At 40.4% G+C, this 24,932-nt stretch overlaps 2 protein-coding genes across 4 annotated transcripts; both read right to left on the bottom strand.

Moving 5' to 3' along the window:
• Positions 1-366: 366 nt before the first annotated feature.
• gpn2 (GPN-loop GTPase 2) lies at positions 367-10,882 on the bottom strand. 2 transcript variants are annotated; one of them, XR_014569007.1, is made up of 7 exons: positions 10,826-10,882; positions 9,518-10,059; positions 8,494-8,650; positions 7,637-7,797; positions 2,950-3,080; positions 1,406-1,975; positions 367-1,354 (listed from the first exon to the last, which is right to left on the bottom strand). XR_014569007.1 is itself a non-coding variant. In XM_083760708.1 (6 exons), the coding sequence occupies exons 2-6, from the start codon at positions 9,935-9,937 to the stop codon at positions 1,903-1,905; spliced, it is 942 nt and encodes a 313-aa protein (XP_083616834.1). In that variant the 5' UTR covers positions 9,938-10,059; positions 10,826-10,882; the 3' UTR covers positions 367-1,902. The 2 variants fall into 2 exon arrangements, 1 of the variants encoding a protein (XP_083616834.1); XM_083760708.1 differs by having other exon boundaries at positions 367-1,975.
• Positions 10,883-11,728: 846 nt separating this feature from the next.
• Positions 11,729-18,939, bottom strand: gpatch3 (G patch domain containing 3). 2 transcript variants are annotated; one of them, XM_083761407.1, is made up of 8 exons: positions 18,691-18,939; positions 17,106-17,258; positions 15,052-15,518; positions 14,088-14,262; positions 13,738-13,797; positions 12,976-13,097; positions 12,098-12,225; positions 11,729-11,967 (listed from the first exon to the last, which is right to left on the bottom strand). In XM_083761407.1, the coding sequence occupies exons 1-8, from the start codon at positions 18,935-18,937 to the stop codon at positions 11,787-11,789; spliced, it is 1,533 nt and encodes a 510-aa protein (XP_083617533.1). In that variant the 5' UTR covers positions 18,938-18,939; the 3' UTR covers positions 11,729-11,786. The 2 variants fall into 2 exon arrangements, with proteins under 2 accessions (XP_083617533.1, XP_083617534.1); XM_083761408.1 differs by having other exon boundaries at positions 17,106-17,255.
• Between the last annotated feature and the right edge of the window lie 5,993 nt (positions 18,940-24,932).

Below are 24,932 nucleotides of genomic sequence, written 5' to 3'. Positions count from 1 at the left end.
CCCTCTCCCCCTCACACACCACTCCCTCCTCTCTCTCTCTCTCTCTCCCCCTCTCTCTCTCTCACACACACACACACACACACACACACACACACACACACACACTCTCTCTCTCTCACACACACACCTACCTCTAGGGGGCTTAAAAGGAAAAAAAGGCAGGAAGTTGCAGTGAGGAGGCATACTTGATCACATGTACAAACATCGGAACACAATTTAACATTCTCGTGACACACCCCCTAATGTACTGAGCAGCAGATTGCAGCCAGAATACTGTGTGCACACAGTCCCACCGAGTCTTAAACCTGCACCATTTTACACAGCATAAGAGCCACTATCATTTACATAACATTGTATATTTCTCTCTCTCCATATTAAATGTGATCAAAATACAGCAAGAGTACATCTACATAGTACACAAACATATTTTATTTCGTGTTAGATGTGCTAGGTATGTCTGGACCTCGCCTTTTATAACATGATTATGCAGCATCTAAATATGGATTTTTAAATGCCTTGGTTTCACAAGGTAGAACAGTCAAAATAAATAAACTATGGGTAACAATGAAGACAATAATGTGTTCTCTAAAAAGAGTTTTGAGTGTCTTCTAAAGACAGAGGGTCTTCCATCCCAGAGAGAGACCAGACACAGGGCCAGTTGTGCAGAAACACAGATTTAATGTGGCTTCCTCTCCCCGCCTGACTTAATTTTTCTGCTCTGGTCGCTGGGAAGAGCTGGAGTGGAATTTTATGGCCCTGGGACCAGGATTTGGGTGCACATGTGCCACCTGCTGGATAGAATATAGGAACAGAGTACGCGTTTTCATCAAATTAATTTATTCTACTGCCACACTTATGTTGCTTCTTTGGTGTGACTGTACAACACTTTGGCCTTTTATTTGTGATTCAGTCAATTTCCCCACTAAAATATTCACACAAATGGAACTTAAATGCTTACATGTGTGGGTTAAACACATTTTGCTAACTGCCTAAGCGGAGAAAAAACATTCACTCATGCACCAAAAATCTTGAACGGGCCTGCCTGGTACAAACAAACCCTCCCCATAGTATAGTGTGTGGGGGAAATAAAATGCAGCCTAGTGCTCTGTATTTAGATCACTGTAGATGTAGTATTTTCAAAGACAGAGAGTGGCATCTTTTTAATATCCTGGGAGGATTTTGATTCGGAATATATTTCCCCAAATAACTCTAATTACTTAAGTTGTTCAGGCTTGTTTTTTCCTGAAAATAGTTGTAAATTGATATTCAGATGATTGTACACATCACACCTTGATTGTTGCTTTGCCTGTCTAATGAGCAATTAAACAGCAAATACTGTTTAAAGGGTCCTAACCTCATATTGAGGTTATCAACAGTGTCTGACAATCCCGACACACACACACACACACACACACACACACACACACACACACACACACACACACACACCATATCTGAGATACATGTCTGAGGCCATAGATTGTCCGTCCGTTGTCCGTGGAGCTGGAACTATACTTCCACAGACTGTCGTCTTGATAAATATGGATCCTGTTTAACGCAATGGATTAAAAACAACCATAAGAAAGCTCCTTTAGTATAAAGTATTTGGGTTTATTGATTACCGCTCCGTGCTCCTATTTTGTCAAGACCACAAGTGAGAATTATTCATTAATATCCATGCCATAATCTTGTTATGCAGTTCTGGCAGCAAGGACAGCATTTGCTGAGCTTCCGTTTATCCTTGGAGTGACTGACTATTATGTGGAGGCCAGGGTTAAGGTTATGAGTGGTTGTTTGTTGCTAGTTGTTCTGTATCCTTGAAGGACTGGCAACATCGTTTTTCATCTCTCTGGGTAAAGCAGTGCTGGAGTTACCGTTGTCCCTTCATTTGTGTCCAGCAACTCACAGGTCCATAATTTCCTCCTCGACTGTCTTTTCATTCTTTTCCACATATCTCTCCTGCACTCCAAGCGTTCTGGAGGTTACATAGTTAAAGAAAGTAGAGCCTAATTCAACAAGTAAAAGGTCTTTACACAAATAAACGATACGAAAAAGCGTAGTAATCGCCATGTTGTGGAAACAAAACAAAAACAAATTGGAAGAAAAATTAAGAAATATTACGTTGCTTAATTGCGGAGTAATATTGCATGTTCATGAGACAAACTGTTAAAATCATGTTTAGGCTATCATTTGAATAATGTCTCCATTCTGGCAGTACAGTATTGCTAAAATACTGTGAAGCTTCAGGTTTTAATTAACCTCTTAAAGCAGGAAAGCATTCTGTGTCATTTTAGAAATGTAGTGTTGACTATTCAAAAATAGCAGATACAAGCTGATCTGATTTTTGAGTGGTGCAACCACTCCAAAGAACAGCAATGTCCGTGTTCACCTATGTGACGTTGGTTAATGAGCCAATGACTATGAGTACCAGTAGGGGCGCTGTTGTGCCAGAAACAGAGAGAGAGAGAGAGAGAGAGAGAGAGAGAGAGAGATAATATTAGTGCTGCACTGTTGCCTGCTAATGAGAGAGAGAGAGGAGAGGAGGGGGGGGGGGGGGTAGAGAGACACAGGGCAGATTTTTTTTTTTAAACCTTGAAAGTGTTGATTTTTCAGATGGGGGTGTCCATGGGGGGTATTTGGCATGGAAAAGTTTGAAAACTACTGATTTAGAAGGCCTTTGTAGAATCAGGCTCAGGTCTTATTTTAATGGGTTAAAGTGGCGATGAATCATGGTCAAGTCATCAGACCAATTAGGGAAATGTGGTTCCCGAGCATAACTTGCTCTGAACACATGTACTATGAAACTAGCAACCGTGTTACGTATGGCGAGACATAACGTACTATATGTAAAAAGTAGAAAGCCATTAGTATCCATTGTACGGTTCCTAATGAGAACGGGCTCCAGTAGTGAATCATGGCTGAGTCATCACAGCAGTTGGGAAAGGATACGAGCCGAACTGGAAGTCTGCCCCCACGGCGGCTGACATCATGGCCTGCAGATTCCTCTCTTCCAGGTCCCCGAAGCAACACCCATTGGCTTTGTCCACCATCCGCAAGACCTGAGTCATGCTTTCTTTATCCTGGAGATGGAGCACAGTGGTGGTGGAGGAACAAGTACTTTGTTTACTAAAAAGTAGCAATACCAGTAACAATATGAAAACAAATACTGTTATGAGTGAAAGGCCTGTATTCAAAATTGTACTTGAGTGAACATGCATTAAGTATTGGCATCAAAATAATACAGTACTAAAGTAACATTACTCAATTAAAAATAAATTGAGTTTTGTATTATGTGTCATATATGAAAAACTGTTAAAGTTTAAAAAAAACAATCTACAAACTCACAACGCATTGTTTGTGAGCATGTAGATCTGCTGTTTTCAAATAGCCCAGTTATAAATTAGGGCTTAAGTGGTTAATTTTGTAATAATAATCTAAACCTAGAAAGTAACTAAAATTGTAGTGGAGTGAAAAGTACAATATTTGCCTCTGACATGTGCCTGGACCATTAGGCCAGTGGGCGCCAGTATTTTCTTTTTTAATGGAAATACAGTAAAGTAAAAGTACCTCAAAATTATATTTAGCACAATACCTGATTAAATGTTAATGTACTTAGTTACTTTCCACCACTGCTGTATCTCACGGTATCAAAGATACCGTGAGAAAAAATTGTTTCTATAAGAAAACTCTTTTGGTGTTGTCAATAAAATAATGACAACGGAAGGCAATCTTATCCTGTTGAGCTATTTCAGCATTTTGTTTCCACAGGCTCATATTGTTAAAATGCTAAACGTGTTGAGTTATTTATAGCGCCTCAGCTTCCAAGCCTGCTTGGCTCTTTCATGAATGATTGTTGTGTAAGGATAACCTGACCTTCATGTCTAAAAGCTTCCCTCATTAGCTGACCTCCAGCACTCAAAGAGGTGAGAGGTTCCTTCTTTCTTGTCGCAATACGCCTTTTAACTTGCACTTGTTAAATGCCATGGCAACCCGAGTCACTACTCACTACGGGATGCCAAAAACCCCAAATAGTGTATTTTTTAATTGTAGTGGAAAATACTATATTGCCAATCTCTCCTTTAAAAACAATTATGACAGAAAAGTTTGTGTTAACCGTTCTTTGATGGCTTCAACCATCAGTTCTGATGAAGGGCTAAAGCAGCAATTACCAGTGGGCCCCCAAATAATTGATAAAAACAAGATTTTATTGGTAATAGATTGAAATCAATGCACTGCAAATATTCTATAAATACCGTTATTGTTTTTTATCTTTTGATTGTTTTCAGTAAAGCATAGTTTTTATCCATCCATCTCTTATGAGCTAAAACTGATTATATTTGCTAAACGGCTGTTATTTCACTACCGGTACATATTTTCATAATGTTAAACCAATCATCCTGCTCATGCACTCTGTTTTTATATGGTACACTCCAGATGGTTGCCTGTACAGGTAATCAGAACGCTTCCTTACTTTGCTTTCACATTTAGGTTTTTTTAGTCCAGTGGGTGACACTTGACAGCACTAGTACCTGGCTGAAAGAGCTTCAGCCCGTGAAGCCTTATGAAACAGTAGAAAAATGAACTCCCCCCTTCTATAGAAGACATGCTGCCTTCTATGGAATCCAAATGACTGAGAACTTTAATGCATGGAATAAAATTAATGTTTTCAAACAACTGTACCAAAAGTGAACGATAGACTCCAGTCTATACTCTAGTCTAGAGACTTAAGGGTGATTCTCTGATTGTGTCTATTAATTTATTCATTGAGCTATAAGTAAATAAAACAGTAGTGCGTGTCCAACAATGGGTTTGTGTAGGTTTTCATTTCAATCAAACACAACACCAGGGGAGTTCAGTCATCAGCACGCAATGTGCTACAAAAGTAAAGACACCTGATGCTGGTTTGGAATTAAAGACTTCAGACACCCAGACCTCCATGGTAAATGACTGTACAACACTGGTGTAACAAAGTAAACTGTGTAAAAAATGAGTGTTCATTTATTTAATTTATTTTTATTTTTATTATTGATCCATTTAGTCCATTTAGACCTTTTAATTTGCATAGGTCATGAAAGAAATGAGGTCAAAATCAGGAATCATGTTTAACATTTAGTCAAGGATTATCTTAGTCTCTCTTAGACTTTGTATCTTGCCATGACTAAATTATGCAACCTTTTGTCATTAATCATATTTGCATAACTTATTAGGTTGAAACATCGCAGTCCCGCCCCCTTGAGAGACCCGGAAAATAAATCCCCGTAGATTTTCCTCATAGACTTTTCAGAAAGTATTTATTTAAAGACGTTTACGCCGCGGACAAAGCCAACGCTTGTCGTGACAAATCATGACAACAAACACAATTTTTCGGGCTGAACAAATAATTAGAAAGAAGAAGAAAACGGCAGGTTACAACACGTTTTTTGTTTGTTTGTCTTCTTTGTAATTATTTGTTTGGTCCAAAATATTGTGTTTGCTGTCATGATTTGTCACGACAAGAGTTGGCTTTGTACGACACTTATAAGGTCTTTAAATAAATACGTTTTGAAATGTCTATGGGAAAAATGCATTGGAAACTATTTCCTGGGCCTGGCATCGTCATGAAAGGGGGTGGGACTGCGACGCTCTATAGCTATTCATATTTATGTTTTGCTTTTAATTTATTGAGAAGGATCATCTTACAGTCTAAGTCTGTTTAGATGTCCATAAAATAATATCTTCAGTTGTAATAATTAAGTCACGTAACATTGATGACTTAAAAAACGGGGCAAGCCTTGAAGGAATCAAACATGTCTGGTTTGGCGACTTTTAAGTTTTCATGCACACAACTGAAGCCGAGGATGTCCCGGTCGTGGACACAATGTCAACAGAAGACCTGTCACCCTCTTGGGGTTCCTAGCAAGATGTCCCTGTGGGCAGTCACTACGCCACGACCAGTTTCCTCCTGAAAGATCTGAGGAAACAGCAGTCCTACCTCCACCACACCCGTAAGGTTATCACAATATCCCTATCTGATCAGCATATAACTCAATCCTGGCATCTGAGAAGCCTTTGACAGAGGTCTTCGTGCTTTGCATTTGATTCTCAATGTGCTATACTTCTTTGCTCACGACAAGCAAATATATGTATTCCCTTCTAAAATCAATGGATGAATGGACATTACATGTTACAATAAGAATCAGATGCCTTTCTGTGCCATTGGGTGGATAATACAATTCACATCATGAAGGTCATTGGAGGCCTTGTGGACATTATTCGGAGGAGAGAGCAAGGCCATGACCATACTCAAAAAGCTGTCCAACCAGAAGAGGACTGGTGATGACTTTGGTTATGTTGATCATCAACCAGAATGCTACCACTGAATGTTTTACCCTGCCAAGGGTAAAAGGCAAGGCAAGCCATCAACTACTTATCATGTGGAAGAAAGGACACCAATGGGAAAGTGCCAGGAAATAGAAGTTCCTGTCAAGTACCAAATATGAGCTGAATGTTTATCAGCAAACCGCAGGTAGTAACAGAAAGGTAAGATATCCACTGAAATTGTATCTCAACAGCTTGCAGGAGACTGACGTGGAAATGACTGCACAGCCTCGATGCTGTCGGAAGTGGTACAAAACTCTAGCTTGAGTCCACTGACACTGATGTGTGAAACTATACCATCAGCTATGCAATCTGGCATGGGAAACAAGAAATACATATCCCACTGGAAACAGTAGTGCAGGTAGTTGGTACAATCAGAGGGAGGAGGGTGTAAAAGTTGAAGGGAAACTGATAGTATAATATGGAGTTTATGATGATGTTCATTGATTAACCACTTCCTTCGTTGAGTCCTTTTTTTACTCTACACCAAATCACTTCACTGAAAATAGTTGATCTACAAGTTCACATTGTTTCACAACGTGAGTTGTTGTGAGCTTGTAGATATGCCATTTGCTGAATGTTTGCCCCAGAATAGGCATGCTATGGTTCATGTGGTTAAATACCGGTAAGTAAAGTGATTATGATGATGATACTGATGACGATGATACTGAAGAATTGATATGGATCTGACAGTAATGATGATGATGATGATCTCTTTCACTCATGAAAGTGAGTGAAAGAGAGAGAATCCTTAATTTTTTCCCACTGTATGATCTATTAAAAAAACTGTTAGGCGATTTGTCATTCTGTGAATCTATGGTTGGTGTCATTAAAGGCTAATAACTACAACTAAGCTACCACTTGGGAAGGGTTATCATGTTGAAATATTATCTAGGGATATAGACCTTTTCAAAAAAACAAACTAGAATTTGCCCCCTTGAGTTCCCCTGATTAGTGAAAATTCTGGTCTGGGCCCATGGAGTATTTTGAGAGTATACAAATGCAACGCAATTAATGGACCCTTGAGTCCATTCATATTTATTTTGTCCTGCATAATGCAAGCATTGTTGAGGGTGTATATAAAATATATATTATTGTATATTTCATTATTAATTGTTCAATGTTCATTACTGGTGTAATGTACAGTAAAGGTGGTTGCACACCGGCCGCGTTTTTCGGAAAACCGATGGAGAAACACTGCTTAAAAATCTGAATTTGCGCCCGGTGTGTGGAGACCTTAGCTGTATCTTAATTGCTGTGCTGCATTTTCTGTCTGTACCTGCACATTGAGAGGGACAAAGGAGACCAGACTGTAGTCTTGTATGACCTCCACCAATTTCTCGTTTAGATGGCGGAACTTCTTGAAGAAGGGGTCTGTAGCCAAGTGGTCCACAAGATAGTTCAGGTCCATGACCTCCGTGTAGAAATCCAGGTTAAAGGCTGCACCACGGTAGAAGAAACAAAACGAACAAATACATTGACGCAGAACGTTACATTTCCAAAATGGACAGACATAGTGATATTACTAGTCAGGCTGCTCAGGCATATGAATTCAAAGAATTCTAATTCGAATGGAATGGAAATCAGTGTGTGGCGCTCGCACGCACGCACACACACACACCAGCCAATATGATCTCACCCAGTTTTAGGGGATATTAGATTTGATTATGAAAAAATATATGATTTTTGTATTTGTTTCGATTCAGCTCAATAAGAGACCGCTGTCTAATCAAAGGCTCAGAGCACCTGGCTGCGCTGATTGAATTTTAGGCTGTATGTATCCAAAATGACAGCCATGTAAACAAACACACAATGTCATTTACAAACAACATTGCTCTCGAGAATGTTTCTGAAAACCAGCACAATACTTTTTTTTACCGTAAGCAAGGAAATACTTGGTTTTGTTGTTACTTTTGGGTCAATTTATCAATGTATACTGTATATTAAGAAGCCGTGTAATAAGCAGGAGAAGTGTCACCATGCCAGTAGTTGCTAAGAAATAAACCCCAGGATGATTAAACACCTCAGCTTTCGCTTCTGTGTTTGTTCATTTCTCAACAACTACGTTGCGACAATTATCCCTTATGTAATGGATAGAATAATCACCAACAACATAATGGATAGTTGAAGTCCTACCCAGTTTTCCATATTGCTCGAGCAGGTCCATCTTGGAGAGGACGTTGACATGTGGCAGCTCCACGTGCAGCATGGTGGACAGAGAGGTGCACAGCACAGAGATGAACTTGGCCGGGTCGGCACAGTAGTGAGAGTCCACCAGGTGAACCGCAGCCAGCTGAAATACAGGTCAGGACAACGTAAATGGTAAAAAAAATAAATGGTGCATTTATATAGCGCCTTTAAGTGCGTTATAATGGGCATAGATTCAACCATGCACACACCTTCACACACTAATGGCAGAGGAAACCATGTAAAGGCACCAAACTGCTCATTGGGAGCATTTAGGAGTTCAGTGTCTTGCTCAAGGACACTTCGACACTAACCCAGGGGGAGCCAGTATCGAACAGGGAACCTTCTCAATCCCAAGCAACCGCTCTATCACCTGAGCTACTGCTGCCTCGTTGCAAGGAGAAGAATAGGAGTAATGTGTCTCAACCATATATTAGGAATAAATCCTCTAATTAGTCAAACTATTTTGTCTTCAAATAAAAACAAAGTATCATGCACACTCTGCATATACAGACAGGGGTAGGAAATCTTAGGCACAGGTGCCAACTGCCAACATAGGCACAGGGGAGAGTGATCACTGGCCTCAAGTGTGAGAGAGAGCTTTTGTTCTTCTTAGTTTAGTCAGTTAAATTAAGTCCACTAACATCTATATACAAATTATATCCTGCACATAATAATTCTATTCATTCAAACTGATAACTCTGACTGGGGAGGGAGTCTGGGAGATAGGTGGGTTATTGCTAATGGTCTAATGACCATTGCAGCCTGAAAAAAAATTTCACTTGAAACCTAGCGTCCCTTTTCTGGTGAGGAAATCTGGTACATCTACAAGTTCACAATGCGTTGCAATATGGGACGTGTTGTGAGCTTGCAGATCGACATTTTCAGCACCAATACTAAATATCAGCTGAAAAAAACAAATAGGAGTCAGTCAAAGTTCCCCGACACATTCTTCTTCGGGAGAACCTCTCACCCTGATGTTCCACTTGGCCAGCTGTGAGAAGATGTTCTTCACAGAGTTCTGGTGGGTGTAGAGCTCCACCTGGCCGGGGCAGTCAAACAGGAAGTAACAGTCGGCGTGCTGCTTCAGCTTGCCCTCCAGCCAGTCCAGGTTAGCTTCCAGATACTCCATACAGTAGAGCAGCCCGCCATTGGGCCCCAGCTTCAAGCCATCCATCACGTCGTCCAGGGTGACCAGCTCCGAGATGTCCACTCCGCAGGGATACGGAAGCGTCTCGTTGGCAGGGTCCATGTTCACCACGACCACCTTGCGTCCCAGGGAGCTTAAAAACTCCTGCATCCCCTTGCAGTAGGTGGTCTTACCCGACCCTGGGGGGCCAATAACCACCTGGCCGAAGCGTAACATCTGGCCCGCTGAGGGCTGGTTGGACATGTTTCCAATACCAGGTCACTGTGTGGCTGGTGATAAGGGGCCAATGTCAGGTCACTTCTCCATATCTGAATGGATGGACGGATGGAGGTTGCTAGATGCTAGTGTCCAGTCCACGTTGTTACCTGGGAAAACAGCCAAACCAAACGGTTTTATAAGTGACTGCAATATCCTGGCATTGTTTGTATTTGTATCAAAAAGCTTTTACCAAGCTGCCATTGTCTATATTTCTAACATTGTTATGGTTTTAGTTTTTCCCAAGTTGCAATGTGACATATACCTGTGTTTAGACATTTCTTCATTCCTTAAATGTATACATTTTCAATCTACGAGCATGGTTCCAAGATGGATGAAAGATTCCGAGACAGAGTGGATTAAAACAGCCTTTTTTATTGAAAACTACGGACCTCCGGGTTTCAAATGCTTGCCAGAGAACAATCGGACAGGTAGGGCAGCAGGATAAGCACCTTAGATTTTGCATTTGTACATGTTCAGAGCTCTCCCGGAGGCAGTGGGGTTTCGCTCTCACTGCCATGGGTATTGAACTCTCGTAGATTGATGTCAGAATCGATACAATACATCTACGAGTCTAAATCTTAGGCTAATAAAGCTCCTTTGAAGTGAATTGAACTGGCACGTCTGTCAGTGTCAGTTTTAAGATCAGAAATGTAAGTTTTATATTAGTTACAAGCTAATAGTCAATACAAATAAAAATAATAATTCGAACCCTGGCTTGGAACAACCGTTGTTACTGTGGTAAGTTTGACACAATTAGCTTTTGAAGAGCCAGGGGGATTAGAACAAATGCCACAGTAAGTCAACTTACTTCATATTATCATCATCGTACAGTATGTTTATTATCTCATTAGTTAACGGTATGTAAATAGATACCTGATAGCCGCCTGCCGCCACTACGTTTGTGATGTTGTCTGTCGCACTACTTTGAAGAACTTCCGGGTTATTTTAATTTGTTTTCAAAATAAAAGCAACTTCCAACAGTTGGAATGCTTAGAAATGTTTTGGAGTTGTGAATAATTCTACGTGAGTATTAATATTGTGCGAGATGCTTTACACTGAATATTAAAGGGATAGTTCAGATTTTTTTCAACTTAAGTTGTATGAAATACTTGCCATTAATATAGTGGTTGCAACTGTATTAATTGATTGCCAGAGTCCCGTGGTGGGAGTTCTGCTCTGGTTTTGGTGAAATATCAAGTAGTTCCGTTCATTTTGTGGGGGGTACTGGGGGCCACGCAGTAAAAGTAAATTAATCCACAAAACTAACGTTATTTGTATTGTTGACCTATTTCTAAAATATTAGTGCAACTTTCGTTCTTTTTTTACCTTTCTATCACACAGAACTATGTTTTTTGTGTCCATATCACTACGCCCAAAAAATAGTTCCATGTGATAGAGGGGTCAAAGTTGAACGAAAGTCGCGCTAATATTTTAGAAATAGGTCAACAATACAAATTATGTTAGTTTTGTGGATTAATTTACTTTTACTGCGTGGCCCCAGTACACCCCACAAAATGACCGGAACTACTTAATATTCACTAAAACCAGAGCAGAACTCCCACCATGGGACTCGGGCAATCAATTAATACAGTTGCAACCACTATAATAATGGCAAGTATTTCATACAACTTAAGTTAAAAAAATCTGAACTATCCCTTTAACAATGAATATTAAATGGAACATTATGAAATAATAAATGATCAAATCTTTCTAGCTATTTAAAGCAGATAATTTAATCAAATGTAAAATAAAACTGGAAGAAATACGTTATGTTTAAAATATTTTATTATATAACAAAGAAAAAAAGACAACACAAAAATGTGTAGAAATAATGTCATTTTCGTGGTCCGATACAGCCCCCTGGCTGCCAGCCTCTGAACTTCATGTTGGTGTTTTGTTGCCGTCTCAATACGCTGTCACCTTGATCGACGTCTTTAGGTGCATCATACACTGTAGAAATATGAAAGTCTTTTCTGGCCCTTTTCACTGAGAAGTTTAACTTCTCTCCATGATACCTGTATGAACAGAAGAATTTCATGCACACGTCATTAAATGTAATTATTACAAGATTGTACAGAATGTACACAGACTCAATGCAAAACACCATCTTCTATTATTGCCTTACATTTCTTTTAGACTACTCACCCAAAACCTCTTTTGCATTTGGGATGCTGTCCGTCATTGTCCAGGGCTGCAGGGATCCCGACCTGACTGTTCCCCAGACCTTCTCCATCCTTCCATCCCTGCTTCTCCATCACTCTACGACCGATACCCTGACCCAGGACATCAACGACATAACATCTAAATCAGTCAGTGGTTCTTTATTATAAGGACTCATAACTCATACAGTGTACACATGGAACCAAATGGACCCCTAAAAGATAAGTTTAGTTCCATTTGTATACTCTCAGACCGCTTTTCCACCGGTTGGTTCCCAATGGGAACCGGTTCAGTTCTTTTTGGTTCTTAGTCCATGAGCCAGACCTCTAAAATTGGAATGTTAATTTTGAATTGAGTGGGAAAAACTATACCTATATTAAATTGTTTATAGGATCAATATAAGTAAATAGTAATTTATGATAACCCTTCCACAGTAGTAGCTTTTTCATAGTTTCTATTTTTTGCATATTTTCTTAATGCATCATTTGCATAAAAGAAAATGTAATACAATAAAAAGAATAAATCATTGTCTTCGTGTAAGGAATCAACTGGGGAAGTTTCATGGTGATAACAATCTAATATTAGGTATGGTTTTGCCCACTCAATTCATAATTAATTGTCCAATTTTGGAGCTCTGGCTCATGGAATAAGAACCACAAAGAACTGAACCGGTTCCCATTGGGAACCAACCGGTGGAAAAGGGGTCTCAGAGTTGCAAACCTGTAAGGGTCATACACACTCAGAGATACAGACCTGTAAGTGTCCATTTGGAACCTCTTCAGGGAACTACTGATCTAGTTCAAGCTCCAGGATCAAACTATGAGAATTTAGTCAAATAAACGGTGGTGGTCAGAAATCACTACCTTAGTAAATTTCTCAAAGCTGCCAATCGGTTGGCCACGGCCCGACCTGTCTTCAAGCCCATCCCTCAGCCTCTTTTCATAGCGCATGCGCACATAGTCGCGGGAGTCCATGTCACCACCATCTGTGGGGAGGGGACAATAAGCATAAAGGATTATTTATTTATTTGAATAGCGCTTTTTGAAACAAAATTATAAAAAGCATCAAACTTAGCAAAATCTGAATACAACAATAAAAACAGAAAACAAATGTGGCAAACACAATTGAGGAAAAGGTATGTTTTCAGAAGTGATTTAAAAGAAGGCACAGGTGTTGCTGCTAGCCTTAGCACCTCGGGTAAGGTGTTCCAAAAGCTAGATGCTCAGACCACAGAAACCTGATCTCACCTGGTAATGAGGCAAGTTTTATAGGAACAAGCAGGGGCCCTATCTGAGGATCTAAGGCTATACACAGGACAGCATTTGTCAGGCAATATGTATCGTTGCTGTCGGGCAAGAAAACTCTTATCCCCATATTTATCTCTCACAAAAGCATTAAAAGTAGCAGATCCACAAGCTCGAAATGTGGCGCGAAACGAGATGTTTTGAGCTTGAAGATCTTCTACTTTGAATCCTGAAAAGTAACAGTATATGAGATTTCCACCCAACATAGGTGATTATACTTAAAGAGCAATCTGGCTACACTTTATAAAAGTCATCATTTCATTTGAAATCAATATTTGAAGTAAAAGATATGAAAACATGCAAACGTGACTTGTGAGTTACCTTTGTCATAGTAAACACTCATGTCAACGTCCCAGTCATCTGCGGTTTGCTCATCAAAATCTACAGGAAAGAATAACAAAGACATAAAATGTACTTAGCAAATACGTAGCATAGCATGTACTATTATTATTATAACCGTCTCTCTCACACACACACACACACACACACACACACACACACACACACACACACACACACAAACACACACACAGTTTAAGTATACTTTAATTTCTAGAATAAACGTTTCACATCACGAGACTTTTCTAATAATAATAATTTTCCAGACGCAAATGTTATTACTCTTAAAACATGGTATAAAACGAGCAGGCTTGAGGGTTTGTGTTGGTCACCTCCTTCTTCTTCGTGCCAGTACTGGGCATCAGTGTAGAACACCAGGCCTGAGCCTCCCTTCTCCCACTTCAGCTCAATCTTCTCCTCAAACAGCCTCTCCTTGCACCTCCCCTGGCTGGTTACGTCCTCGTACAGGGCCTCATGGCGCTCCCACTCCTCACAGCGGTCATCGTCCTACGCCAAGAACAAGAGGAAACCCAAATGGAGAAGTGAAAGCAAATGTAATGTATGTAAGTGCAAGAACGAAGATGCCACTTCTTCTGCTCAATTGCACATTATTGCAACATATTGACAGTATAAATGTGAAACTGAATCAGACACATATTAAGTACCGCCTTATTTAAAACACTTCTGGGGCTGCTTGACTTTTTGTGTATAGTTTGATGTTGCTTTATTCAATATTTAATCACCCCGGTTCTGGTAACTGATATTGTCCTTTTAGTCAATGGTTTATTTCATTATGTTTTTCTGTAATGCAATGCAAGTCCTTGCATTAAATAACTAATGAAAAATCAAGGTCAACCCATTCATTAGGACAATATCAGTCAGTTACCAGAAGCAGGGACATGCGTCTATCATGAAATTTGAAGTTGAATCGGCTTACATAAGAGACAGGAGAGGATCATGTCTTATCTGTTTTATTGTTACCGTTTTATTGCTTTTACTTTTTTTCCTAATAAAGTTGTCCTTTTAGATGTTCTCTCCCCTGGCCCCTACACATGAAAGTACTCAATAATAATAATATCTGGGATTTATATAGCGCTTTTCTTATTATCAAATGAATATCAAATACCTGAATATTGCAAGCAACTTAAAAACTGGGAAGCAGTCCTTGCAAGTCCGTGAAAATGACCCAGAAGTGTTTTTAATAAAGTGAAACTTTGAATATATTGATACATGACAATGCCAAAGATATTGAGACATTAGACTATCCACATCTAACTTAAATGGATGTAAACCCACATCATCTGCATTAGACTGCCCATCCTCCTCATCCAACTGCTCCTCTTCCTCCTCCTCGATCTCAGTCGTTTCTTTGCCAACGTCACGTGGTTGCCGAGGTCCTGAGGAGGGTTTAGGGGTCACTCCGCCAGGGCCTGCAATTTCATGCCCCGCAGCAGTGAAGACATTCTCTTCCGTCTGTGGCATCGTGAAGGTGTCACGGTACTGGAAAGGGACATTTCCGTAGCGGCGGTTGCAGCTGGTCTTGGGGAACGTAAGGCCCAGCTTGCGGATGAGACGTGGAGGCAGACGGCACGACTGGATGAGCTGGAGGAAGACTTTGATGGTCGTGCCCACGTTGCCGTTCTCCATCAGAGACGGGGGGTTGAGCTCGGGTAAAGCTCTGAGGTCTGCCTCTGTGAAACGCTCCGTCAGCGACACGCGCCGCCTCTGCTGCAGTTTCGTTTTGTAGGGGAATAAATGCTCATCTGAAACAGCGATAAAAATATTGTGTTGCAATTAGTTCCTTTGTGAAGCACAAAATAAAAACTAGAGCCTAACAAATGACTGAGCATCACACTTGCTGGGAAATGTAATGTCAATGTAATGTGATACTAAATTGTCTGCTAATTTGAATATCTTAATATTGTAATATGACATACTTGTCATTTCCTGTGCCTTTACACACTTGTTATTATAGACCGATTCCGTACCGGTTTCATGGTCGCAGCCTACGTATTTCCTGTAGGCGGACTCGACGTAGCTGCGGGGGTAAAACCCTCACCAGGCGCACATCTTCCACTACAGTGAACGGCAGAGTGACTGATGTTAGTTTGCCTCAAACTTTACTCCTGTACCTGCTTTTTTACTAACACTAACATTACAAAGATGCCCAGAACATCGAGATGAACCTGTGTAGTTTATGGCTGCTCCAACAGTAGTGGCAACATAACAAATAAAATAAAACGGAATGTCTATATCCACCGCGATGGCTGAGACCAGAGCCATTGAGCAATGGTTGAGACAAAGCAGTGAAAGATACATAACGCCAGTCTTACCCAATACCAAATATTTCTGTTTTATTAACACAAGGCTGCTGTACTTTATACCTCATACTTTAAATGCTTAGTATGAGGTATAAAATACAGCAGCCTTGTGTTCATAAAACAGAAAGATTGGGTATTGGGTAAGACTGAAATTATGTATCTTGCAGGATTCTTCACTGCTTTGTCTCAACCATTACTCAATGGCTCTGGTCTCAGCCATCGCGGTGGATATTAGACATTCTGTTTTATTTTATTTGTTATGTTGCCACTACTGTTGGAGCAGCCATAAACTACACAGGTTCATCTCGATGTTCTGGGCATCTTTGTAATGTTAGTGTTAGTAAAAAAGCAGGTAAAGGAGTAAAGTTTGAGGCAAACTAACATCAGTCACTCTGCCGTTCACTGTAGTGGAAGATGTGCGCCTGGTGAGGGTTTTACCCCCGCAGCTACGTCGAGTCCGCCTACAGGAAATACGTAGGCTGCGACCATGAAACCGGTACGGAATCGGTCTATAGGCATTACTGATGATTACCAAAAATCACATGTAAATATTCTGTGAGTGCCAGTAGTCATCCCCACAATAATCATATTGACGTATTTGTTAAAAGGCAAGGTTATCCATAACCTAATGTGGGCCCTTCTCATGATGTAGTAATACTCCTTTAACCTTTTTGTCTACTATCTCACACTTTGGTGCATGCAACACATTGTGAGCTTGTAGATAGACTATTTGAAATGTTTCGAATGGGTTAGTTTTTACGACGTACCTCCCCGTTATAATGGAAACATAAACTACAAAACAATCACAGAACTCCCAAGAATCTCTAGGGTGCCAAAACGGTTAACCTTTCAGGATTCAGAATTAAAAACTAGCAGATCCGCTTGTCCTTGTCTGCTACTTTTGTGTGAGAATATACTGAATATAGTAGGATCAAGTATGGCGTTAATTTACTAAATTAACGCACAGCAATGATCTCAAACTGGAGGTGTTTGAAATGAAGAAGGTTAAGTAAACACTGAACTATTAACCTGTTTGCTGTGACACTTTGATCCTCTTGATGACACATCGCCTGGCCAGCCAGTTCCCCTTGGGGTCAATCCACTGGTTACCAGCGTACAGTTTGAGCAGCCGGTCGGCATGTTGACTGTGGACTGCCACGATGCAGCAACACGTCTTCACTGCTGGACAATTGGGGGAGAAGTACGCAAATGATTTACTTTCAAAATGTGTCCAAGTCTCTTGAGCTTTTATAGATCTGCCATTTTCAAATAGACATGGCATAATTGGTTATTGTATGTTCTGTGATAATAAACTAAATCTACCAAGTAACTTGTGACTAGAGCCACAGTAAGACAGAGTTACAACATTGAGGGGGCAGAAAACAAAAAAAACGTGTTTGTCAAGTATGTAAAGCACGTATGTAAAGCCTATAGACTCCAATACATTGGAACTTCCGGTTCAGGCCTTTGTCACTATTCGTCAAGTCTATGTAGAAGAGCCGCCATTGGACTGGCCCCATGAAGTGAACGGAGTTGTTGTAACTCTGTCTTACTCTATGTCTCTGCTTGTGACTAAAGTTTTCAAACAATTGTAATGGACTCAGTAAAAAGCATTTGCCTCTGAGATGTAGTGGAGAAATACAAAAGTATTTGAAAATTAACATACTCAAGTAAAAAAAAAAAAAAAAAGTCCTCAAAACTGCCCATAAATGCAGTACTTGAGTAAATGTAAAAGTTACCTTCCACCTAGCCGCAATTGATTGATTGATTGATTGATTGAAATATTTATTAACAGTTTGTAGAATTTACAGTACATTTTAAGCACAAACTCAATACAAAGACTGTTAACTGTGAGTGGACGACCCAATTAAGCATTACACTTGTTTACAACAGGGTCCACATTGTTCAATTCATCAAAACATTTAGAGACATACAAATAGACACTTCTATGTAGCTAAAGAACAGAACAGGAATTCATCATATAGGAAGCAAAAAGGGAAAAAATACATATACAGTGAGGGGAAATGGGGTGGGGGGGGGATTCAGATTTTACAGAGGCCAGTTTCGAATTGCAGCCATCCGTAGGTGCCCTTTGAGAGCGGTTTTGAAGGAGTCAAGGGATTCACATGCAACTCTAGAGTTGCAAATTGTGGCTACCTTCCACCACTAACCACACACTTAAATCCTCTGACACAGTCTGCTATCCATAGTTTGTTGTACAGAGATGATGTGCTGTTGTCTGTTGGTACATCACACCTACTACTGTTGAGATGATATCATTATGTACATTGGTGTGATGTGTATGACCATTTTACTTGCCCACTGCCCAGTGCTCACTGGACGGGCAGAGTGTGACAATAGAATGACCATAGAAGACCAACATAGTATTGTATTGTCGCTCTGGATTAAGAACGTCTGCTAAATGCCTAAATAAATTGTATTGTTGTATCACACGATAAAAGAAAACTATGGCCGTCATGATCAACGCTATATTAACCACAGCTAGAGTAAATACATGTACTAATGAGTCAATAGTCCGTTGTGTAAAGTAAACTAAGTACTCATGTACTTTACATTTTGCCATTTTTTCTACCACTAATAGTTTTACTTATACCTTCCACTGCTGCTGTTGACTTTGTTTCAGGCGACCTGGAGCCCCCAGAGCTCTCTCCTTCCAGCGGGCTCTCTTTAGGGTCGTCTACGGGCTCTCTCAGGATCTCGGGTCGGTGTCGGTAGTGGAAACAGTGGAATCCTCCGCTTTCTATGAACTGGCTGAAATAGTTCCTCAAGGTGGCTGAGCGAAAGCTGGAAGGAATGTTACTAATGGCGAAGTAATACACAACTGGCTCACTGTCCGCCATGATTGTTTGTTTACAGCAGTCAGCAGCAGCAGCGGCTACATACGTCATCAATGGGGCGACGACGACGTTCTCGTGTGACGTCAGATCCGCGTGCGTGCGTGTGTGCAAAACTCTTCTGGACAGGTTTCAAGTTCAACATATTTCTCGAGTCGACTCTCCAACTAGCTCTGGTCCATAGCTCTAATCCTAATGTGTTAGAGCTATGGACCAGCTTTTTCATTTACTGTTCTCATTTATTTTTAATCATTCTTTTTAATGTTTTTGTCTTTCCTAGAGGAGGTTCTTTTCCAAAGTATTATAAAAAATAAATGAAAACAGTAAATGAAAAAACACGGCCCCGCACATTAGGACAATATCAGTCACCAGAAAAGTTTGGGTGTTTTTGATGATTCTATCATGGTTAAAATGGAGTTTGACGTTATAATGGGTTTGTAATTGTATAGGAAGGGGGCGGGCAGCTAAAATAAATATAAAATATCGAATTACTAAATGACATTTATCGTGTTGCAGCTTTCCGTGCTCATCCGTGCTAGGACGCGTAGATACATAGGCTACATACATACATAGGGACAGGGGACCCCGGGAACATGGCCAGGCGGCGAGCCTTCCTTCCCATGTCCGAAACGGTCGAGAAATGACAGAGTTGCAACTTTCCGTGCTCATCCGTGCTGGGATGCGTAGACATATATATAAGCCTACATAATTACATACATAGCTGCGTGGTCCGTGTATTTTACGGCCATTTGAATTCTAATTTCGTATTTGACAAACAGTATTCAGATTCAGAATACGGTTTGGTGTTCTGAAAACTGTTTGTCAAATATATAAATGGTAAATTAAATCATAGAATATGGTTCGTTTTCTGAATACTGTTTAGAAATTGTTAATTAAAAACTTAGAAATAGGTATTTAAAGGTATATTCAGTGATTTCACTCAAAAAACCTTAAGTTTCGTTTTTGGCTGTGGGACCCAGCCTTTCGTCCAATCAGGATAGAGAGTCAAAAACGAAACCTAAGGTTTTTTGACCCCCAGGAGTTAACTGGGGACAGGGAGGAACTCCTTATATGGCTGCAGCACACTCTATAGTAGGGAGGATTATCACAACAAAACAAAAAAATAAGTGATATTTGAATTAAGTGAAATCACTGAATATACCTTTAAAACGAAAATATAACCCGATTCTAGATTTTCGTTGGTGTCGTTCGAAACAGAATTAAGAATTCAAAACAAGTCTTTCTCGCGCATTTTTATACATAGAAAGATATGGATGAATTAATATAGAGAGAGATGAGATGCGGAGAGATGGATTCAATAACATACTATAAGTGCCTCATCATCGTCATCTGTGTCATTGTTGTGTTATTACCATAGGTTATTACAGGTATTTGTTATTCAATTGAATGTTTATAGAGGTGGGTCACTATAATCATCTCATCATGACAACCAAGCTATAGAAGTAATAGCCTAAGTATAGCCTATCAGCCTGCTATAGGCTATTAGCAGGGTTGCCCACACTTTATTGACTTGAGACTTGAGAGCTACTTTCAAAATGACCTGTTCAACAAGATCTACCCGCCCAAAATATATTATCCCATTGCTGAAATTAGTGGCACTGGCATTACATATAAATAACACAAATGCAGTTTGTAATAGGAAATAGAGGGGGGGAATGGAATTGGTAGTTTTTTGTATATCTTTGTAATGCTACTGATGTTTGTGTGCAACACTATTGAAAACTAAGAAGTGGGAAGAGAGGACATACAGTAGGCTTACAGACATTTAAGCCTTTTATTATGTTAATATACAAGAAAAAAATAATTGCATTGTTTGTTTGAGCTGACAGGCCCTTTTTGATGTCAATGAATCAAGTCACCTTAATTCAAGTGGCAGATGCCCAAAAATAGTTTTTTATATATTTAAATATATATTTTAGGGGCATGTCATGTGGTCTACCTGCACAGCCTTTGTGATCTACTGGTATAGATCACGATCTACCTTTTGGGCACCCCTGGCCTATAGTAATGAATAGAGGTATAGGACGGTAACGCCTCGAAAATAACAACACCTGGCGATACTGTAACTGTACTGTACACATAATCTGGGTCTTATTTGTCACTGTTTGCAGTAGGCTACATGATATAACAACTACAAAGTTGGACCCCAATGGAAAGTGATTTCTTGGGTAGATGGAGAGATGCAGATTTCTGCAATGGGTGTCATCACTTATACCTGATGTTTTCTGAGGCTGATTTGTCATTTCTTCCTCAACCTATAGTGGGAATAGGCTATCCGTGGATATATGCTCCTGAGGAGGAGGATTCTAAAAACGACTTATAAATCCTAAAGCCTTGTTTATACTTCACTGTGCAACGGTCCTATGCTGGAAAATAGCAGATATACAAACTCACAGCACATCTCATTCAAGACACTGAACTTGCAGATCTGCCATTTTTGCCATCCAAATGCATTATATGGTTAAATGGGCCCGAGATGCAGAAATTAACTAGAAAAAGTGCCCTTCTGGGCACAGGTCTCCACCAGGAGGATATGGGAGTGTGTGATGTTTGGCAAAATGTCACTTGACAGTTTTCAAATCAGCCTCATGGTGGCGCTACAACAGGCCAAGTTGCGTCTAGCACATGACTATAGAGATACAAAAGTCGGCCTCCTGGTGGCGCTATAACAGGCTGTTCTGGAAAATTTGGAGCAGAGGTTCATCGTTGGCATCTAGGGAGTGTGTGTGCAAAGTTTGGCATCGACTGGTTAGCGGTGCCGGAGATTAGCTGGTAACGGACGGACGGATAAACACACGGACGGTCACACACACGGAGTGCAAAACATACTCTCTCCCCATGCCTTCGGCCTGGTGGAGACAATTAGTAAATTACCAAAAGATTTTTGAAAGTGAAATATCCCTTTAAGTACAGTACTTGAGTAGGCTTAAATGTAGGCTACTTTCAAGTTTCCACCACTAGGCCTAGGATACTGAGCTGAGGTGAGGATTTGAGTTATAGTTTGTGTGTTTACATTGTCAGACTGGGCCAAGTAGGCCTATAATGCTGGTGCTATTAGAGTTCATCATACCTAGATATGATCTTCACCTGCATGGGTTTATTGGATCATAAAACTACACTTCACTTCTGGATCGTGACATCACTTTAGCCTACGTATCCTGACTTGTGACTGTGAGTGCCCTGGTAACCCTGGTGCGACTATAGTTCTCTTCCTTTAAAAAAAAGTATATAGCAGAACAAGTATTTGTGTGAACCAACCTTAAGACTAAGAGTGCTTATATACTGTAGCTGCCTACAAAATAAGTTAAAATTTGTGCTTTACAAACTCACATACATGTATGAGTAGTAAGTACATGTGATACGTAGCCTATTATTTAGAGTGTAAAATCTAGATGAGTGTACAACTGCCTACAGTTAATTAAAAAAATATATGGAAGAAAACAAAGTGTGTGCCTGTCAAACACACAGACCCCTTTTCCACCGGTTGGTTCCCAATGGGAACCGGTTCAGTTCTTTTTGGTTTTTAGTCCATGAGCCAGAGCTCCATAATTGGTAGGCAAACTATACCCTATATTAAATTGTTTATAGGATCAATACAAGTAAATTAATACATGATAACCCTTTCACAGTAGTAGCTTTTTCATATTTTTGAGTATTGCATATTTTTCCTACATAATGCCTCATTTGCCTATTTAAAAATGTAAAATTTGTAATACAATAAATCATTGTCTTCGTGTAAGTACTCAATTGGTGAAGTTTAATGGTGATAACAATCTAATATAGGTATGGTTTTGCCCACTCAATTCATAATTAATGTTTCAATTTTGGAGGTCTGGCTCATGGACTAAGAACCAAAAAGAACTGAACCGGTTCCCATTGGGAACCAACCGGTGGAAAAGGGGCCACAGTGACATTTTTGAGGGGTTCCAAGTTTGGACCCAACTCCTTCGGTCCAAACGGTTGCAAGAAGTTGCATGTGTAGCAGTGGCTCAGAGCTTCTGCCTGATGGCCTCAAAAGTCTAATATCTTCCCCAGTCCAGAGGGATTTCCCTTTGGTCTAGTCTAGTGGTTAAGATGTTGGACTTTCACGTGGGAGGCCCGAGTTTGAATCCTGTGCATTACACATGGTGACCCATTGTGTGGATTGGGCCATTGAATTCCATGCGTTGAATCACTTGGGTCAACGTGCAACAGGACATATCACACCGCTGGCCGGGACAACGCTAAAACCGTCTCAACCCTTTGGTGTGGTTAGGGCTTAACAAAAAAAGATTGCCTTTTCAGATGGGGATCTGCACTCTGCAGCCAATTACACATCAACTTGGGGGTCCTTGAAATGAAAATGTTTGAGAACCACTGGTCTAACTGTGGCAGAAGGCCTGAGTGCTGAGTGGCAGCAGACCAGCAACTGAAGGGTCCACACAAAAACATATCCTACCATAGGGGGGCGCCATTACCCCTAGGTTGATGACCTTGTGGGAGAGGGGACCAGGCAAGCTGAATCTTAACAATAGGTCAAGGCCAAGTGTCATGTCCTGGACATCATGCAAACACAAAGCAGGGCTGTTGGCCTGCCTATTACACCAGCAAGAGTTCAATGACTCCCAGAGGCTGGAAACTCGAGTTCACATTATCCTCGCCTCATTATGGGGACATATAAAACTTGTTATTTCACTACAACTCTGTTTATATGCTTTGAACAATGATCACCCACTTGTTTGTCCTCAAGAGCTGTAGCAATTTTGTCCTGTTTTTCATATCTATTTTTGGCAATGCTATGCTATATTCTACTCAAAAGGCAGTGTTCTACATCACTGGTTCTCAAAGTGGGTTCCAAATCCCGGGAATCTTAAATTTCTTCGGATATAAAAAAAATTGCCGATATTTGTGTGTCACAAAGCGACGCGTTATGGTCTTGTAGATCAGCTACAAGAAGAAGAAGAAGAAGACAAATTGTCTTTTATGGGGGACTCTAGCACAAAATCTTTTCAGACAGGGGTCCACGGCCAAATACATAATAAATGTGGGGGTCCTTGACATGAACATTTGTTGTAGTAGAGAGACAGGAAAGCAAGAGCAGAATCCAAACAGGAGTTGGATTCAATTCAAACCCTATTGTACCCCTACTAGTGCCTGGTCTGTGCACCCTACACATTTTTCATTCATTCATTCATTCACTTACTTACGTCTGCAAAGGTATTCATAATGCATAAAAGAAAAGTCATTTGAAATTTGAATTTCAGAAAGACGTGCAAAAAACAGGACATTCCTCAGGTGACAGAAATTACATCATATTACACCATAACCTCCTTTCTGGGCAAATCTTCTACTTCCACCAGTGCTGCATGCATATAGCATTACAGCCCTTATTGCATTTACGGAACTAAAGGACCTTTTTATTTTTACTATCTGGGTAGAGATAAGCGTCTGTCCTCCGTGCCCGTCTCTGCCTGCTCCCAACTGCTATAATTATCTTTCCTTATCGTGGGCCTTTACAACTGTCAGGACGCCTCCCTGGGCCCAGGGGAGATTACTACTTACTAGTAGAGTATGTAACTGTCAAAATGATCACGTCTCCCTGCAGCAACAATCATTCTAATTCTGTTCAGTTTCAAGGACCCCCCCCAGGTTGATATGCATTAGTACACAGACCCCCGTTCAATTTGATCTCTGGGACACCGATCTACATTGTGAAATCCTCAGTTTTCTTTGTGCATCACACTTTTTTTTTAACTTTCTTGTTGATAATGATATACAAGTATACAAGTAGGCTACATAAAAATCTGTTTTTACGCACGCACGCACGCACGCACGCACGCATGCACACGCACGCACACACACACACACACACACACACACACACACACACACACACACACACACACACACACACACACACACACACACACACACACACACACACACACACACACACACACACACACACACACACACACACACACACACACACACACACACA

The sequence above is a fragment of the Protomyctophum parallelum genome, assembly GCF_964188405.1.
Source record: "Protomyctophum parallelum genome assembly, chromosome: 3".
Taxonomy (NCBI): Eukaryota; Metazoa; Chordata; class Actinopteri; order Myctophiformes; family Myctophidae; genus Protomyctophum; species Protomyctophum parallelum.
The sequence above is the reverse complement of the archived record's forward strand: the minus strand, read 5'-3'. Positions and strand labels throughout refer to the sequence as shown.

Excerpts from the sequence above, each read along its gene's own strand:
- gpn2 (XM_083760708.1), bottom strand. The coding sequence starts at position 9,937 with ATGTCCAACCAGCCCTCAGCGGGCCAGATGTTACGCTTCGGCCAGGTG. Across the intron at positions 7,798-8,493 it reads CGAGCAATATGGAAAACTGG|CCTTTAACCTGGATTTCTAC; the intron begins GTAGGACTTCAA and ends ACCGTGGTGCAG. Across the intron at positions 3,081-7,636 it reads TTGTCCCTCTCAATGTGCAG|GATAAAGAAAGCATGACTCA; the intron begins GTACAGACAGAA and ends CTCCATCTCCAG.
- gpatch3 (XM_083761407.1), bottom strand. The coding sequence starts at position 18,937 with ATGGCGGACAGTGAGCCAGTTGTGTATTACTTCGCCATTAGTAACATT. Across the intron at positions 14,263-15,051 it reads GGCAGTCTAATGCAGATGAT|GACGATGACCGCTGTGAGGA; the intron begins GTGGGTTTACAT and ends TTCTTGGCGTAG. Across the intron at positions 13,098-13,737 it reads GAGTGTTTACTATGACAAAG|ATGGTGGTGACATGGACTCC; the intron begins GTAACTCACAAG and ends CCCTCCCCACAG.